General features: G+C 36.0%; 1 protein-coding gene across 1 annotated transcript in view; it reads left to right on the top strand.

Moving 5' to 3' along the window:
* prpf6 (PRP6 pre-mRNA processing factor 6 homolog (S. cerevisiae)) overlaps positions 1-19,299 on the top strand; it is a 50,078-nt gene extending 30,779 nt beyond the window's left edge. Inside the window, exons 16-21 of the mRNA XM_039734844.1 lie at positions 1,521-1,697; positions 5,473-5,606; positions 6,691-6,782; positions 8,267-8,381; positions 12,360-12,486; positions 18,448-19,299. Of these exons, the coding sequence (XP_039590778.1) occupies positions 1,521-1,697; positions 5,473-5,606; positions 6,691-6,782; positions 8,267-8,381; positions 12,360-12,486; positions 18,448-18,600 (798 nt within the window). The 3' untranslated portion in view covers positions 18,601-19,299. The remainder of the gene's footprint in view (positions 1-1,520; positions 1,698-5,472; positions 5,607-6,690; positions 6,783-8,266; positions 8,382-12,359; positions 12,487-18,447) is intronic.
* The last annotated feature ends 1,075 nt before the right edge of the window (positions 19,300-20,374 follow it).

Genomic DNA, 20,374 nt, shown 5'->3' with positions numbered 1-20,374 from the left:
CCTTGTTAATTCTAATCCTCACAACAACAATCACAATGGCAACCTTACCATGTGACTGTGTAGTAACAGCAAGGTTTCTAGAAGAACACTGCCTTGATTAAAATAAATTTCAGAAGAGAAAAGAGGGAAATAAAGCATTTGAAACTTACCAATGAAGAAAGGGTGAGAGAGCCATTTCTAAAGCTATGAGACTCCACCACGCCACAGTGAGAGCCATCCCTAGATAAAGAGCATTTGAAACAAGAGTTAAACCTTCCCAGGAAAGGTTGGCTTGCCAACATTACCTACAAGGGCACAGAAATGATTCATTCAAGAAGTCAGAGGATCCAAGAAAAATATCTAAAGGACTACTGGACTTTGTAACCCCAAGTTCAGTATTCATGATTCTATAATAAGAAAGGGACAAAGTAAAAATGGGATAAACTGCAGAGTAGTAAACAGAAAACTTCTTAATTCCAAGGGTGACATCAGTGCTTATTGAGTGTACAAACAAAACCAGAATGATCTTCAGGCCTTTTGGAATAATATTCTATGGACAGATTAGTCAAAAGTAGAGGTCTTTGGATGACATTGGTCCCTCTGTGTCTGTTGTAAAGCTGATACAGTGTTCTGCATGAAGAACAACGTATCTGCAGTGCAACATAGGGATGGCAATATGAAGATGTGTTGTTGCTTTGCTTTCTTATGACTTGGATGACTTGCTATTATTGAAGGGACATGAATTCTGCACTTTTCCAAAATATTGCTAAGGAGAATTTCCAGTCATCTGCACAAGTGTAATCGGGTTATGCAGCAGGACCGTAACCCAAACTCAAATGCAAGTCTACAACTAAATGGTTTAGAAGAAACTAAGTTAAAGTTTAGAAGTGGCCTAGTCAAAGACCCGACTTAAAACCAATAGAGATGCTGTGCCAGGACCTGAAATGAGAAGTTAAGGCTTGCAGATATACCGGTTTGTCAGAATTAAAGTAATTCTACAAAGAAAAACGGCTAATAATTCAACAGCAATGAGAGAGACTGAAATCAGAATAGTTTATTGCATTTAGTTGCCGATTATTGCTGTTGCCAGTACTGTAGCCAAGTATGGAAAATATTGGGGCAACTATTTTCTCATATGGTTGAGAGGGATGTTGGATAACTTTGTTTCTTGAGTAAAAAAAAGCAATGATTTAGAAACTATATTCATTCACGAAAGGTTCCCTTTCTGTAATATTGCACTTTATCTAAGGGTCTGAGGCCATCCATAGACTAAAATTAGCAAAATCAGAGGATATTATGACAGGGATAAATATTTTTGTATGGCACTATAATTGTAAAAAATAATCTGCTATCACAAAGACTTTTTAGACAAGTGGAAAATGAGCAAGCCGACAGAAAATCAGCTTTGAGTGAATGCCAAAGTTAAACATTTAGGTACAACATAAATGCTAATATCAAGTCTACTGTGTTTGCTTTTAATCATATTTCCTTAACTAATATTTTGGCTTGCAGTTATATCAGTTTATATTATAATCTTTTAGGTGTTTATGAAGTCTGTAAAATTGGAATGGGTTCTGGGTAATATTGAAGCTGCCCTGGACCTTTGTGCTGAAGCTTTGAGACATTATGAAGATTTTCCCAAACTATGGATGATGCGAGGACAAATTGAAGAGCAAATTGAAAACACTGACAGAGCTCGAGAAGCATATAACCAAGGGGTATGTTTCACTCAAAAAATTATTATGAAGAACACACTTTTATTGTGGTTAGCTCAGAATACATTTTTTTAATAGATTTCCTTATTTAATTGCAATAGTTGTTTCATTGTCAACATCATGCAATCAATGATTGTATTCAAATGTATACAGTCTAGCATTATATTAAAAAATGTCATCTATACAGTAATCCCTCCTCGATCGCGGGGGTTGCGTTCCAGATAGGTGAAAATCCGCGAAGTAGAAACCATATGTTTCTATGGTTATTTTTATATATTTTAAGCCCTTATAAACTCTTCCACACTGTTTATAAATATTCCCCGCAGAGTTATACAGCATAATCCATTTGTATTCTCTTAGATATTAGGTAAGATTCATTGAAATTATATATATAAACACACTGTTTATATACAGTAAAACCTAAATATTATTTTAAAGATATTGAGTGTCTCCGATATCACGTTACAGCCATTACGATAGGCATGCCACCAGCAATAAATACGTACAATGCAACAAAAATAGTATACAGTAAATGTGTGTGTACAGTGACACTAAACGTACGTACATGTACTAAGTACTGCAAGTAGAAAATTAATTATGGTTACTCACCAACAATGACACGATGACTTGTCCGATAACAATGAGTTTTATGTTACTGCACAACAAAGGAGAGCGTTACAACTCTTCCAAAGGAGCCATTTCAGGCGATTGTGTAGCACTTCCGTTGTTCTTCTTCTGGCAGTCTTCAATCCAAATCCCTAAAGCAGATTCCATCCAGACTACTGCCTTATTACATCCACTTACAACTCGTTTTGCACCCTGTTTAAAGGACACTGCAGACGTAGATCTTATATTCCTTTCCTACTTTTTAAATAAAAAGAATTGTAGCCTTCAACAAATCCAAAACGTTTACCTTTTCGGCAATCGTTAACATCTTCCGTTTGCTCTTGGGCACGGCCCCTGAAGCAGTAGCAGATCGTTTTGGAGCCATAATGAAGGGCTTGACTATGCACAAAGATAAACACAAAAGAGCACAACTCTTTACACAGCGAAACACGTCGATGCTGAATGAGCGAGACGAGACTTCCTGGTTAACACTGCATTCAGCAAGTAGGAACTTAACTGTGTGCTCTGATTGGTTAGCTTCTCAGTCATCTGCCAATAGCGTCCCTTGTATGAAATCAACTGGGCAAACCAACTGAGGAAGGATGTACAGGAAGTAAAAAGACACATTGTCTGCAGAACCCGCGAAGCAGCAAAAAATCCGCATTATATATTTAGTTATGCTTTCATATAAAATCCGCGATAGAGCGAAACCGCGAAAGTCAAAGCGCGATATAGCGAGGGATTACTGTATGTCAATTAAATTTGAGTGCTGTGTTATTGAAGGTCAAGTTACTGTGAAAGTCTATTGTATTATTTTCACAGTTTGCACCGATTTACATGGAATACAATTTGTGCCAAAGTGAAATAAATAAAATGGCAATAATGAAATAGTCACATTCAAAAGTACAGCAGTATATGTGAATGAGTCAATAAATTATGAAAAGTTGTCTATTATGAAATACCAGAAGTATTATTACTGCGGATTTTATTTCAAAGTGGCCTCATTTTTAACAACTGTATTAATTTCACAATGCTAGTTTTCATTTCTGAATGGCACCTTAAATACCATCACTGTTTATGTTAGAATGCCTCTTTTCATGACAGTTTTGCCATTTGTCAATCAAGACTAAGACCATTTGGATGAATCTGTTCCCTTTTGGTTAATCCTTTACTGTCCCATTATTTTTTCCTGATGGTAGGCTGCCAAAGATCTTTAACATTATTTGCATTCCAACTGGTGAACATGCAGAGCTAGTCAAATGTTGAGGTGGGTAGTTTGAAGTAGTTTGAATAGAAATGGATCATTCAACTCATGATGCCAAATTGAGATGAAATGATGATATATTGAAAATGCTCAGACAAAACAGTGCTGTCCAAAATATTGACAGAGGTGAAGACGTTGTTAGCAATTTAAGACTAACTGAGCATTTTGTCTATATAGAAAGTGCCCATTGGGAAACCACATAGGCACACATTAATGCAGATGACCTTTTGTGCAGACAAGCTGCTCAATTAATCTTAAACTACTGAGCATGTCTTCATTAGAATGAATATTTTGAAGATAACTTGTCCATTTGAACATTCCCAAACACCATCATATTGTAGTTGAGACTTCTCTTCACATTTACAGGGCTAAATGTCTGAGTGAAAGTAACTCATTAGGATCTCTACATTCCATAAGCTCTAGTTTAAGATCTTTGCTAGCCTCCTGCCTCCAATAAGGTAACAGTAATTGACAGAAAAGCAAAAACCAAAAGGAACAATTTCAGCCCATTGGTCTTGATTGACTGACAAGTGATGTAACCAACATAAAAAGAGATATTCTGAAATGGAATAGCGCTGGCATTAAGAGTCATTCAGAAATGTGCCGTTCAGAAATGACGCATTATGGGTAAAAACATTTTGAAGTAAAATCTGCAATAATTTAACGTAAGGTAACATTGTAAGCCAAATAAAATTGACATTGTGTTCCATAATTAACTTTTAATAATACTTCCTGATTTTTATTTAATTAATGCTTTTCTCATAATTTATTGTTCCATATATATATAGTAGCTGTACTTTGGCATGTGATGATTTATTTTATAATAGCCATATTATTTATTTCATTGTGGCACAAATTGTATTCCATAGATTTATAGGTGATCATTATTAAAAACAAATTTCAAAAGTACATAGTACAGTACTTTTAGTAGAGCAAACACCCCCAACCTGATTGTTTTAACTCTATGTGATGCTCTGTCTCTCTCTGTTTCTCCACAAGGGTTATATGTCTTAAGTCTTCAACAAATCTTTGCAAGTAGGTGAAATATGGGAAGTTGACCTCTCACTCATAACACTTTGTATTCCAAAATCTCCCTTACTTTTAAAAATCATCACTATTCAATCTAAAATAAGGCTTCACAATTCAGTCTAAAATGTGTGTACAGGCTAACCCCTTGTACCTTTTAGATGTAGAGCGCATAATGTTCAGAATTCCCCTTATTGTACTCATGTCATGTTAGGTGTTCAGTAGCTTCCTACATAAATTTTAGCACCACTTTAGAGTCAGGGCTATAAAGCGGAGACTATATCTCTTAGTTTTTCATGTCTACAATTCCATTATTCCATTTTTTAGTATTTTTAGATCACCCCAAAGTAATAAATGACTTTTACTGAGCTTTTCTCGCACTGTGCAATTCTACCCTTATTGCATTTTTCCTATTTTACTATTTGTCAATTGTTGATTAAATGAATCTTAATTCTACCTTCAGGATCATGATGAGGCAGCACAGTATATGACTCAACACAGCTTTCTCTCCAATCATAAAAACACATATTTACACCTTTTTAGGAGTTAAAAACTTTTTTACATTGAAAGAGTATTTTTGCATGCTACAGAATTTTTTTTTTCACTTTATGGGACAAAAATGGAAATGTTTTGGGAAAAAAAATATACATTGACCAGGATTCTTTTACATGCTAAGCATTTATTTAGTGATATTGGTAATTATGATGTTAGTTCTCTAGTCTGTCATCAGTCAATCAGTTAATTAGGGTTTTAGTCATCAATGTATTTTCTAGTTTGGTTGACTACTTTGATTGTACATATTACTCAGCTGGAATTATAATTACCATATGTTTGTCTGATGTAAACAATTAGAATAAAATGCATTTTTTCCTTTTATTATAGTTGAAGAAATGCCCTCAGTCCACACCTCTGTGGCTGTTACTGTCTCAACTGGAGGAGAAAGCGGGCCAGTTAACTAGAGCCAGAGCTATTTTGGAAAAATCACGTCTGAAAAACCAAGAATCTCCCGAGCTATGGTGTGTGCATATTTAGGAATATTTGTGTTCTTATGTTTGAGATTATATTAACATCTGTTTACTTATTTTGGTTCTTAAAATTTATTTTTATATGATAGCATTTTCCAAGAGATTATATTTATAGTGGATTGTTATATTAATATATCTTGCCGAGCTGTATCTCCCTATACATAAGACAACAAAAAGATCTACCCATCCTTGTGTATATGATTTTGCCCATGGTCATGCAGTTTGTGAGATCTGATTTGTGTGTCATACATGTAGTTTATGTTGTTCTTGCTGGATATACAGTAAGTATCTACTAAATAGTAGTCTTCTGATAAAAAATTGTAAAATGTTGGCTTAGAAAAAAATGCATAGTATATTATGAATATACTGTCAACAAGCACATTGAAGACTGGAGGTAATCTTGGAAAATCTAAGGATTTTTTCCTGTTAACATTTCTGGCACATAAGTAACATTTTATTCAAAATTTTAAATACAGTTAATTGCTGGTAGAAAGCATAGGCTCAGACTCACAATAATATCAGTGGCATTAAGAAAATTAACTCAGTTTAGAAGACAGTTGTTCTTATGTTAAGTTTTTGTTATTTCATTTTGATGCAGCATATATAAATTCTGGTTTTTGTATATTTGGAAATAGAACAGAATTGAAGGAGAAGAATGTATAGTATCCATTTTTATTTTTTTTATATATCTGTTCTTGAGTGTGTTAGCTTTTCTTTGAAAGCTTTGCGCATCCCAATATAATGTATCTATTGTGACTTTTGGTTGATTTCATAGTGCCTTATTTTGTGTATATTACTGTGATTCATATTCACCAGTTCAACATGCAGTCCTTCCAGCGATCAACAAGTGGGATTTGGGTTCATTTCATTGCCAGTTATCTCTTTTTAAAAAAGAAAGAAACCCAAGCATGTTTCTTTCTTTTCTGAGGAGTAGGGCTCATGTTGTTCTCACAGTTCTTCCTGATCTCCTGACTGTTTGACCTGTTTAAAAAATGTATGTACGGTGATTACTTTTTCTAATTATGGAAGTCAATTTTGAACTTTGGTCTGTGCTTAAAGACTTTGTTTTATGCAGGCTTGAGTCAGTAAGGTTGGAATACAGAGCTGGCCTCAAAAACATTTCAAATACCCTAATGGCTAGGGCACTTCAAAAATGCCCCAACTCAGGTGTGTATGTTCTTCAGTTCTAAATGCATACATAATTATAGGTATTAAAATGGTTATCTTTTACACTGTGTTCTTCTCAGCCCTTATTATTATAAATAAAGATGCAACATTCCAAAATAACATTTAAAATATTAGCTTACACACTTAAACTGAAAAATCTGTTTATATTGAGGTTCAAATGAATTAATTAAACATATTTCACAAGGTATTAAGAAAATACATCTAGCATTCCAGAAGGTAATATCTTTGTTAATAAAGAGGAAATCACATTTATCTTTTTTGGAGACATGTTTACAATTTCAAGAGTGCAATATTTTCAGCAAAATATTTTAGCACCAGAACTTTAATACCTTTTCTGAATTTGTAATATTTGTAGTTAGTAAAGCCATATTCCTTTTGTAATTACTGAGTAAGTACAGTACATTGAAAAAGTTATTTATCTTAAATCACTTCTATTTTCTCTGTATATATCATTATCATCATTTTCACTCATTATAATTACAATTATCATCGTGCCCAGTCCATGTGCTTATTCTGATGAGGGTCATGGTAGTAACACACTGAACTGGCATGGCCAGGTTTATTTTTGCGAAGCAACTTCTGGTCAAACCTTATCTGAAGAGAATAAGCTACCTTTTTATGAAAGAAGATTATGACATCAGATTTGGAGGGGACAATTTTCATCCAGCCGTTCCAGTGTGCACTCAGTCTGAACTCAAGAGGGGCGGTATTGTCTGAAAATAGTAGAGATGTAATACTTTGGCTGCCAAACTGGATGCTCTCCAACCTTTGACTACCAAGTGCCGATTGGTGATTACTTGCATACCTGTCTATTGATGTGGGCTATTGTATCACTGTTCTGTGCAAGGCATTTTTTTTTTAACTATCCCTTCCACTTAGACAAATATTTAATGGGTAACCCAACATATTTATAAGAATCATTGAGGCACACCAAACCCCCAAACCAAGGTCACAGTCTAGAATGTGTTTTCATATACATATTATTTAGCTATAAAGTTACAACCAGTTTTAGATGAATACCATGAAGCTTGTGAGAATAGTTTATTATTGCTTTTCATATCTCAAAGTTAAAATTTAAAAAATCATTTTATGCTTATTTTATAAAAGTTGTTCTTTTGTTTTTTCTGTTGGATGACTTTTGCGTAAAGCCAGTTGATGTGGTGTATACTTTGAGTTGGAGACCATCCATAAATTAGTTGCAGTCCATATGCAAATTATTTACTTTGTTTTCCATTTGGAGTTTACTTCTTCAAACCAGACAGGGACAATTGGGCAATTCTGGACAAAAACTAGACAATAATCAGACTAGTTGATAATTATTTGACATAATTTTAAAACTTAGTTGCCAAAAAATACTTAACATTATACCTTATTAAAATTACATATCTAATGTTCTATATATTATATGAAAATAACTCCAGGTGATATTAATGTATTATTTTTGTCTACTTTTTAATTGATAGGAATTCTTTGGTCTGAAGCTATTTTCCTTGAAGCTAGGCCTCAAAGAAAAACTAAGAGCGTGGATGCCTTGAAGAAATGTGAACATGATCCACATGTTTTGTTGGCTGTAGCAAAGTATGTATTTATTTTTTTTTATTATTATTATTTTTACCATGGTTTACAGGGGGATGATTGTCACAAGCATATACCACTTGACACATTAAATATTTTAAACACTGTTATCGTTTTTGTTTTATTCCCAACAGTTTATAATATAGTTCTCATCACTGATACATGAGGTGAGACACAAAAATAACAGGACTGGGCTTGGGGATTTCCTGGAAAACAGCCTGGAGGTCGGTTGAACTTGAGTCATAGAACTATATCTCCTCCTACACGGCCAGTGAATAGCCCAGTCAGTGTTTGCACAGCAATCGCTACATGAGTTGCCTCTATAATGTCAGGTATAAAAACTGAACAGCTAATCAACATCAAATTTCTCACGAAATTGAACAAAATGGCCACAGAAACTTGTGTACACTGTTTTAATCATTTCATAAGTTTTTGAGTGGCACAAACGTTTCAAGAAAGGACAAGAAAATGTGGAAGACATTCAACATCCAGGTCGCCCATGCTTGCCTCGGGTGGATGAAAACATCAAAGCGGCGAATTAGATTGTTTGAAATGATTGTACTGCTTTTTCTGTAAAGCAGTTTTTGACTGACAAAAACATTCCTGTCCTCGATCATCCTCCCTATTCACCTGATTTAGCTCCCTGTGATTTTTACTTGTTTCTGAAAATTAAAAGTGACCTGCAGGGAACACATTTTTCTTCAATGGATGAAGTGAAGACAGAAATGGAAAGCCTGTTGAAGAATCTCAAGCAAGAAGACTTCCAGCATTGTTTCAATCAGTGGAAGATATATATGGAGCAGTGTAGAGATAGGGAGGCAGAGTATATTGAAGGTGACAGTGTTTAGAATGTTGTAATTCATCAATAGATATATTTTTACCAATCCGATTATTTTTGTGTCTTACCTCGTATGCCAGCAGTTTTTCAACAGTTGAGCTGTTACTAAAGCTCAGTTTTTAGTAGAGTGAATTTATTATTGATAACATTTTGATCTGACATTTGTGAGTTATAAATAGTTAGACAGAACTTTGTTACTCTGAGAAATTTGGTGTTTTACAGGAGCTCAATAAATAAACAAATAAAAAGAAAGAAAAACTTCTGACTTGGCAGTTCCAGTCATAGTGAGGCTTTATGCAGACATATTGCCATTGGTATAAAGTAGCCCCAGTAGCATGATTCCCTTCTCCTGAATAATTTGTTGGGTGAAAGTACTCAGTTTTTTTAGTGTATCAGAGAAAGGATGTGCAACAGTGTTCGTAATGACACTCAGTTTTGTTTGAAGTCTATCCTTTGCTAGTACCTCCAGGGGGTCAACAGTATGTTCCATAATTGAACCTGTCTTTTTAATTAATTTTTTGTTTAAAAACACTGTGATCTACATTATTTGTATTAAAATGTGCTATATAAATAAATGTTGTTTAATTTAGTTTTTTGCCCTCTCTTAAAGTGATTTTACTGGCTGTGATGAAGTGGGTTGGCTCCACTCTCCTGAAACCAAATTGGGAGCCTTTTGAACCCCCATCGCCTGTAACATTACCAAGGGATGGGCTTTGGCAAATGAGGGTCAGCAATAGATGGGTGTATAAGTGCAGGTACATTTATTAAAAAGAATCAAATCAACCAGTCAAAGTGCAGTGCTTTTTCACTCAATAAATAAAAAAATCCAAATATTCAATAAATAAGAAAGCCAGTGTCCAAAGTGAATGGCAAAATGCAATAAGCAAGTTAAAAATCAAAGGTCAGGCTTTCCATCATAAAATCTAGAAAGTCGAGCGTCTGTGCTGCACCCTTCCTCCTCTGTTTCTCCGCTCAATCACCTGTCATCCTGCCCATCACAGTCCTATCTCTCCTCATCCATTTTACCTCTATCCTCTCTCTGTTTTCATTCCTTCAGCACAACACATATCTTACCATTGACTCACCTCTCACAGTCGGCGGAAACATAAGCAGCTGCGGTCCCTTCCACTTAAGTGTTTAGACACGACTTCCTCTGTTAGCACGTCTGCCGTGCTGCTACAAACCAGTTCTCCCGTGTTCCTCACGCCCAAAACATGGGTCTTCTGGATCCTTAGGGAGATTCTCTATCATTCCCCAATGCCCCTCATCTGTTCAGCAGGGAACCAATATGTCCATAAAGCGATGATTGCTCATTCCTCCACGGGGCCCTAACCGCGTACGTCAACTTCTCTGCAATGGCCTGTTCTAACCTTCTAAATTGCTAATTTAAACTTGTGACTTCACATATCCCCATAAAAAGAAGTCACAAGGTGTGAGGTTACATGACCTCGGAGGGCATTCTTGGTCCCTGCCGTGAAGCGAGATCAGGGAATTTTTCATGAAGCAAGGTGATTGTCTCCCGAGATGTGTGGCAGGTAGCCCCGTCCTGCTGAAACCACATTTCATCAGTTCCGCCATCCTCCATTTCTTCCAGAGCAGGCCACAAAAAGTTAGTGATCATGTCCTGATAACGGTTGCCATTTACAGTAACTGAATTTCCATCATCATCTTCGAAAAGGAAGGGGCCAATCACACCTCCTGCCCAAAAACCAACCAAACCGTGGCTCATACGGGATGCATTTTGTGCTTTTGGATCACTGTAGGGTTTTTGTCACCCAAAATGTGGCAATTTTGTTTGTTGACATATTTTGTTGTTGATGGAAATGTGCCTTGGCACAGAAGATTATTCTTTTTGAAAAATTGTTGTCCTCTTGTTCCAAAATCCAAATGGCGAATCTTCACCGTTTTGCATGATCTGCTGATTTCAGCTCTTGTGTCAACTGAATCTTGCAGGGGTGCATATGAAGATTTTTTTTCAATATTCGATATACCAAAGATGGTGACATACCTAGCTGTTGTGAATGATGGTGAAGCGACTTCACAGGGCTCACATTCACACTGTCTTGCACTACCACAGTGTTTTGTTGCATTCGAATATTACGGACCAGGCGATTTTCTGGTTGCAGCTGACCCAGATACTTCGAATTTCTATACCAACCTCGAAACTGATGTTGCCATAGGGGCATTTTCGCATCCAAAGATCTTGCGAAGTTTACGCACAGTCTTTGCGTAGCACTCCCTGTTTTTGTAATGAGTTTTCACAACAAGAATGCGTTGCTCGATGCTGAACCGCTCCATGGCTACTAAATGGAAAAATGACAAATGGTCTTCTAATCGGAGTGACAATAGATAATGACAATGATAGGAACAGTGCTGACAACCTTCAAACAAAAAAATCCAATGCAATTCAAAAACTGCGTACTTTATGAAACACCCTTCACTTCTGTGGGCACAGCTCCTCAAACACAAACTGCCACGGCCAATGAAGCAATCAAGACAGGCCACACCCTGTCTCAATTGCTCCACCACCCCACACAGCCGCACAAGCACCCACAGAAATTGAGCCTGCTATTTATTTATTTATTTATTTATTCAAAAACTGACCAACACTTGCTAATCTGTGGACCCTCTATAACTCACTAGCACAGCACACCACAACATAGAAAATCACAATGGCTATCACAGAGTGGTACAATATGTGAAAAATGCCATTTCTCAACTTAAAGGGGTGCAATCTCCTAAGAAAAAATAGCCTACCTTGACCTTTCTTATATAGTTCCCTGTGTTACAAGACCAGTCCAGCTTGTCATTGATTTGGATCCTCAAGTGCTTGTAAGAGTGAACCACCTTTATACCCACTCCCTTAATAGAGACTGGGCATAGAGACAGTTTGGTGCAGTGAAAGTCAATAACTAGTTACTTATTTTGTTGATGTTAAGAAGTTGCAGACAATTCTTTCTTTGATACAGGAACAATGCATGTTATGTTATGCTTAAGAACATATTTGATTGACTATCATTCAGGAAATAATGGTAATTGTCACCTAGGATCTGTATTTTAAAGATGCACAGTAGGAAACCCACCTTCCTTTTGGATTTATTAAAATGTTAAAGCAGAATGTATGCCTCATTTGTATATTGCAGGTTATTCTGGAGTGAACGCAAAATAACGAAAGCCAGGGAATGGTTCCTTAGGACAGTTAAAATTGATCCTGATCTGGGAGATGCCTGGGCATTCTTCTATAAATTTGAATTGCAACATGGAACAGAGGTAAAGGTTATGTTTGCTGCCTAATGTGGATATAATTGGTGATAGATATTAAATAACTTGCATCCTGTTTAGTGTTGGTTCCTGTCTTTTATATATGTGCACACCGTTACAATATATTTTGTCTTAAAAAGATTTTCATTTGTTTTGTTGAAATTAGTAACTATTAGGAATAATTATTTTCCTGTTTTCAGGCAGTCGTAAAATATATAAGCTAATACTACAGATATACTTTTTTCATTTGAGCTAAGCAATCAGCATTAAGGTAATGACATTTTATACGAGGAACTAAGATTGCTTTTAGAAATAAAATTAGATCTGTGAATTGAACCACTCACCTTCTTTCAAAGCAAATAAGCTAGCACATTGGTACTTTTTATTTTTTGTGATGGTTAAGAAATCCTTAAGAAAGTAGGTTTCATATTATTTATTACATTAGGAGTGTGTTTGACAGCTGTAGAAACAATAGGTAAAAATTTGTCAACCCCCTTTGTTAGTGGTTGCAAAACTGACATGCGCATTCCATTACCTTCTGATGTAAAATGGCATATACCAGTTCAACAGTGGAGATAATGGCAGAACAGCTGTGGCTACCTCATATCCGCATGATAAATAAAATGAAGAGCTGGTTAGGAAAAAAGTGTGTACTCCTTCCACACATGTACAGACTGTGTGGGATGCAGCACAGAGCTATGAGGGCTACAAAGGCTACGGCCCCAAAATTAATCAAGATGCATGAGAAAAGGTTTATTTGTTTTTCTAAAGAAATATTTCTTCTGTTAAACTATTCAATCCTGACCACTCCTTTAAAACTTTTACCATTAATCCTGACTTGTGCACCACTAGTTTCCTGTAGATGACATCCCTGTGTTTACGTGTCTCCAGTGCACTGCAGATAGTGACAAAGGGTGTCTGATTGTCAGCAAGCGCTTCAGAAGCAGCCTGACAGATTCTAGTTTTAGTGATAGTTAAGCATACAAAGGTGATCATTTTGCATAAATAGTAAATTCTGACACCACTTTTAAATGTGTATGGTGTAACAGGAGCATTGCGGTTCACTCATCTCCAGGACGCATGCCAGAAATGTATCAGATACAGATGGTAACTTACAGACTTTCTGTTAAGTAATTTGTTAATACAGCACATTAGCAGAACAACATGTAAGATTTATTGGTAGCTTAACAAAAGTGTTCAGAGTCTGCACAGTGGTAAAAACAATACTATACCTGCTGAGGTGTTTTTATTTTTTCCAATATTTCCTTATCGTTTTTTCTTTTTTCATCCTAACATCTAAAACTACATGGTATTGTAAATAACTGGACCCTAGAAAATGGTTCTAAATTCAAAATATGTATTTGAAGCCTCTGAATCTCTGTTTCAGTATTTGACATGGCCTGGTGGCATTTAAGTCAATTTCTAAGCTTTGGCATTGCATACTCTGTAACATTCATAATCTCAGATGCTGCTGTCCATTGACCAATTTAATTATCTTGCACGACTTTCTGTTCTTGTGCCTATTTAAGTTTAGGTGAACTCAAAGCTTTAAAATTATGTACTAGTCTTCCTGGTTCCTTCAGAAAACCTAGTTAGGGTCTGAACAATGGTTCAAGCCCAGGGGTTCCCTACTTCAAAAGTGTGCCCTGCACACAGGCTTCAACTTGCTATAACTACATTTGATTGTTCATACACAGTTAATTAGTGTATAGTGAGCTCTCGCTATATCGCGCTTCGACTTTCACGGCTTCACTCCATCGCGGATTTTAAATTTAAGCATATCTAAATATATATCACGGATTTTTCGCTGGTTCGCGGACAATGGGTGTTTTAATTTATGGTACATGCTTCCTCTGTTTGCCCAGTTAATTTCATACAAGGGACGCTATTGGCGGATGGCTGAGAAGCTACCCAATCAGAGCACGTATTACGTATTAAATAAAACTCCTTAATGATATAAGATATGCTTCCCACGCAGTGCTTCGCACACTTCAAAGCTCTAACAGCCCGTATTGATTTTTGATTGTTTGCTTTTCTCTGTCTCTCTCACTCTCTCTGAAATTCTCTGCTCCTGACAGAGGGGGTGTAAGCAGAGGGGCTGTTTGCACAGTGGCTGTTTGCTTAGAAGATATGGACGCGCCTGTAAAAAATGCTGAAAGCCTAACTTCACATTGATCCCTTCATTGCGGCTGCTTTATCGATATGTGCTAAGCATACTTAAAAGCCCAACAGCCCTATTGATTTTTGCTTGTTTACTTTTCTCCCTCTCTCTGACATTGTCTGCTCCTGACGTGCGCACTCCTTTGAAGAGGAAGATATGTTTGCATTCTTTTAATTGTGAGAAAGAACTGTCATCTCTGTCTTGTCATGGAGCACAGTTTAAACTTTTGACTAAAGGGTGTTATTTCATGTCTAGAGGGCTCTAATAATGTTAAAAAATGTATTTAGAAGGTCGTAAACAGGTTTTCTATGCTGTAACTGCGAAAATATTAGATTTATAAATAAAGAATCCTACTTCGTGGAAATTCATTTATCTGTCTGGAGCGGATTAAACGTGATAAACGAGGGTTTACTCTATAACTGTGCGGAGAATATTTATAAACAGTGTGGGAGAGTTTCTAAGGGCTTAAAATATATAAAAATAACCATACAAACCATATGGTTTCTACTTCACGGATTTTCACCTATCGCGGGGGGTTCTGGAACGCAACCCCCGCGATCGAGGAGGGATTACTGTGTAATCTACATGTCCTAGAACTGATAATGTGTGTGTTTCAGCAATTTAATATAGGTAAACACGTGTATTGTAGAAAATGGAAGCTATGTTAATGACCATGGGCAGCAGAATCATGTAGTAGTTGAACTCTGGCAACTTTTGTTATATTGATGATCATTTTTTTTCTTTGTTATAGTTAGTACCAGCAAAATACCCATGCTTCGCAGCGGAGAATTAGTGTGTTAAAGAAGTTATTAAAAAGAAAAGGAAACATTTTAAAAATAACGTAACATGATTATCAATGTAATTGTTTTGTGACTGTTATGAGTGTTGCTGTCATCAAGGATTTGATTATCATTATTTGTTTCAATCAAGTTCGTATTTGGAGGATGTGTTGTGTTCAAGTTACATTTCGTGTTTGTCTAGTCTATCCCTGACCATCTCGTCTTTGTTGTCAACCATTGTAAAGATAACAGGTTTCATTCATCGAAGTGATCACTACCCAAATCGGTACTCGTGAATCTAAGATGTTCAACAGGCATTCCCGGTATTAAGTTGTGGATTTGCCTGCGAATATTTAGTGGCAGCGTGTCTATGAACGTAAAAAAGTTTCTCTCGCACTTTTGCTGAGTTTGTGCCAAACACTATTCTATCCCTGACTATCTAATCTTCGTTTGAATAAACACAGTCCTTCACCAGCAATTTTAACTCCGTTACAAAGCGATCATAAGTCTCGTTTATACCCTGCGTCCTCATTAAACTTGTATCTCGCGAATATCGTATTCATCTTAGGCATGACAAATGCCTGCAGCAGCGTGTCTATGAACTTAAACTTAAGCTTTACACTTTGTTTCCTATTCGTTTGCATAAGTACAGTCTATCACCAGCAATTTTAACACCGTTACAAAGTGATCAAAAGTCTCGTTTATACCCTGCGTCCTCTCAGTAAACTTGTATCTCGTGAATATAGTATCCGACGTAGGCATGACAAACGCCAGCGGCAGAGTGTCTATAAACTTAATTTAAACTTACAGTTTACACCGTGCTTTGTTTCTGCAGTAGCTGCACTTATGAATATGCTTGTATGTGTCACTCGCTTCATATTCTCTTTTGCTGCCTTCTCAATTGTGTAATGCGTTTTTTGTTCAGCGCTCTTTGGAGCAGTCAGTTCACGTGAGCCGCTCGGAGTACATGCATCGAAGGTTCTCAGCTGTGCTTGTGCTGTCTCGTGTGATCTTGCGATGTCCACGGCTTTATTTAATGTTAGCTAAGACCCGGCACTTAAAAGTTTCTCTTGTACTTTCGCTGAGTTTGTGCCAAACACTAGTCTATCCCTGACCATCTCATCTTCGTTTGCATAAGCACAGTCCTTCACCCGCGAATATTTAGCGGCAGCGTGTCTATTGGATTGCTGCTGACGGATGACCTTATATGGGCCGGCACTCAATTACGTGGGAGGCATGACGATGAGGGACGCAACTCTGCCTCACACGGCGACCAATCTGCAGGCAATGGCCATATATATGTACGTAATTAGGTTCCAGTTATGACTGTTATGCGTAGAATTTCGAAATGAAACTTGCCTAACTTTTGTAAGTAAGCTGTAAGGAATGAGCCTGCCAAATTTCAGCCTTCTACCTACACGGGAAGTTGGAGAATTAGTGATGAGTCAGTCAGTCAGGGCTTTGCCTTTTATTAGTATAGATTCTGTGTGACATGATGACACAACATTATATATTTTTTATCAAACCCTAAAGATTTCACATTTTGCGTCAGTTCAAACTCCTGTTCAGTTATCGTAATTCTCAATTAACATGCTTACTGCAGAATGCTACAAACTTCAAACAACTAAGTAAATAAAAATAATGCATAGTTCTAAAAAATAAAACATTTTTTTAGTACTTTATTAAGATGATGACAGGACAGTGCTGCCAACAGAAAATTAATTTGTGAACTGATTTGATGTATCCATTTAGAAACTTTCCACAGTCTAGTATAATGATAATATGGAAGCCATGTAATAACCATTAAGCAAAACGTGCACATGATTAGGGCACTGCAGAGTTTTTTTTTTAAATGGTGGAGAAAACCTCAGAAATAAGTTATAAGTAGGTAATCATAAGCATTATTCTTACAACTTTTCATTCATGTACAGTATGTTGAATTGCTGTATATCTTTAATATATAGCATAGAAAAGCCTTCATTCTGTGAAAAGAAATAGACTGATATTCTTCTTGAGAAAGCTGTTTCATTGTGGCCAAGTGAACAGAATAACAGGTTTCAGCTGTGCTAATGCAGTTACAAAGGATTCTCCAATTATCAATGAGCATGTAATTGTGACCAATTAAGGATAAGCTAAGGGAATTGACCATTAGGACACTGAAGGAATTGTTGCTGAAAATGGGGCCTTGCAGCCATTTGTGAATAATAAATTAAAAATCAGTCGTTTCAAGCAGTAATAGCCATTATAAACACTAGTAATGCCTTAACTATATTTTTAAATCAATCTAATAGTATCTTGATAATAAAAGCTTACAATTACTGTCAAAAACATGAACATTTTTGGATGACCCTAAACTTTTGAACAGTAGGGAAAATACTTCTGGAAAATCTGAACCGCCTCCTCTAATTCATTGGTCAAGAGTCCTGTCTTCAGTTCAAAACCTCATTCTTCTTTATCTAGAGAAGGGAGTTACTACTGGACTAGGTCTGTTGGAATAATATTTTCTATCTTCTGCATTTGGTTTTTATTATTCCCATTTTGAGTTTCCCAGGCTTTTTCCCCCCATGTTGAGTTTAGTTACTGTTATTGATTACATGTGATATCCTAAACCTGTGCTCCACTGTCTATTAACTTTTTTTCTTATATATGGGACTAGAGATAGTCTAATAGCTATCTGCCATTTTGTGGAATAGCAGACTGTGGTCTTATGCCTCTAAAGAGGGTTATTAGTGGTTCCAAGTGTTGCTTAGAGTCTTAGCAGCATATATCTATTATGCACCTTGGAGGCACTTATGCATATGAATGTGTGTTGCTGTTCAAAAAAGACTTAAAATTCAATGGCTCCCCTACCCATAGCCATCATCAATATCTTATCACTCCCCATTGCCGTGTTAGACATCTTATATTTAACTGGTTTCTAAATATGTACCATTGAAATATTTTAGTTTTTGTAAAGTTATATAATAGCATTAACAAATTTATGAATTATCAAGTAATTAAAGATTGTATGGGATGTTTTTGTTTTAATAGGAACAACAAGAAGAAGTAAAGAAGCGCTGTGAAAATGCTGAGCCCCGGCATGGAGAATTATGGTGTGCAGAGTCCAAGCATGTGCTAAACTGGCAGAAGAAGATTGGTGAACTTTTACTTATTGTTGCTTCAAAACTAAGAAATACCTTCTAAAATATAGTGTTTTTTTACTTCATTTGTTTAGTTTCCTTATTTACACAATGCTTCTACAATAATATTGTATATAATATTATTTTATTTTTCCTTCACATAAGCAAAACAAGCTTTTGTCCTCATACAGTTTTTTTGTTTGTTGCTGTTTGAACCATATCAGAAATTATTGTTAATGATGTGGCATAGTATGTTGTTGATATTCCTTCTGGAGTATTTCCAATTCTATTTCAAATCACTGATAACCTGATTCATAGAAATGTCCAGCAGATTACAAAAAGCCAAACCACTTAAATTACCATAAAATAAATGATCCTTGTTGTATGTGTGTGAAGCAGTGAATAATTCTATGGCAGTGGTTCAGTGCACTTTGTTGAAAAAAGCAAAACCTTGTATGTTTTGATCTTCTCATATGCCGAGGCTTTGCTGTGTAAATTATAATTTTTATATGCAGTAATGGTTTTGCTTAAATCTGTATGAAACAAATTGTTATTATTTTGTATTAGAATTGTGACCTTTGTTTTTAAACAATTTCAGTGCTACTCAGATTGTTTTTCCTCATTGTCATCTCAGTAAAGTTTTTCTTAATCCTTACTTTTCATTATTGTTGATGTTCATTAAATTCATCACTCAGTACTAGAGTAATAATGTAAATACCAACTTACACGTGTTTTCCTGGCAAAATAAATCATTTGAATTATTCATAGTGTTGACATTTTTTATAATTGTATTTAAAACTTTGTTTTAAATTTTCAGTAGAATCCCTTCTTGACTTTTGGTGGAGAACCAATACATACAGATGGCGAAATCGCATAATGCACTAATCTAGAATCCTTCTTTTGCTTTTCAGTGATTGTGAATGGGTAGGCATGTAAACCTGCAGGCTGTCCAGCCTTATATTACTTGGTGCTATGACTGCTTTCACTTGCTTACATATTCAATGTTTTTGATTGCAGTGATGTAAGTTTGTTTCTCCTGACAGCTTTCAGAAATATTTCAAAATTTGTCCTCAGTCATCTGTTACTGATTTTTGATACTTATGTTGATTGTTTTGCATCCTAGAATTTATGGTTCTACTTAAGTAGCCATCCAGTAAAATTAAATTGTGTGGCATGCTGTTATTTATTTTCCAACATCATACATTATTTTAATAGCCGTTTTGCCTCTTTTATTACAGGATTGCAGGGAGCCAGGTTTTGTCTTAGCCCTTGCAAGCACAGGGAAGGAACCAAATGGCAGTCTGTAGCAGATCATGCCAGTGTACGCATTAGGGCAGCAAAATCGAAACAATGTCACTGATAACGATCAACGATGAAAAATTTGCCAGTGAATTTGGTTTTAAGTTGCCTCATTACATACATCATTTAATTGTCCAAGAGTAAAGTTAGTCCTAATTGTTTTAGCAACATCGACTGGGTTCATCTTGAACTATTTGCTGCCACGTGGTGGATAAAATCAAGCAATACACTCAAGGCAAGTTTTGTTGTTGCTTAACAGTGCTTTCAGCCTTTTACTGTCAATAACAGTTAGTAAAAGAGACTTATTGTTATGCTTTTTTTGACAAATGTAATTTAAAAGTATATTGGTAGTATTGTTATGAAGGAAAGCGTTATCCAAGGAATACTGTAATAGTTTTTGTTTTTGAACCATACAGTTACCTTTTCTCTACACCCCTGATTATTTGAAATAATAATCACATGCCTTATCAGTTAGCAAAATAGGTGTTAGTTGCAGCCTATTAGCACACCCTTCCACCTATAAAGAAGGGAAACTGGAG

Source organism: Polypterus senegalus, chromosome 14, assembly GCF_016835505.1.
Source record: "Polypterus senegalus isolate Bchr_013 chromosome 14, ASM1683550v1, whole genome shotgun sequence".
NCBI lineage: Eukaryota > Metazoa > Chordata > Cladistia > Polypteriformes > Polypteridae > Polypterus > Polypterus senegalus.
The sequence above is the reverse complement of the archived record's forward strand: the minus strand, read 5'-3'. Positions and strand labels throughout refer to the sequence as shown.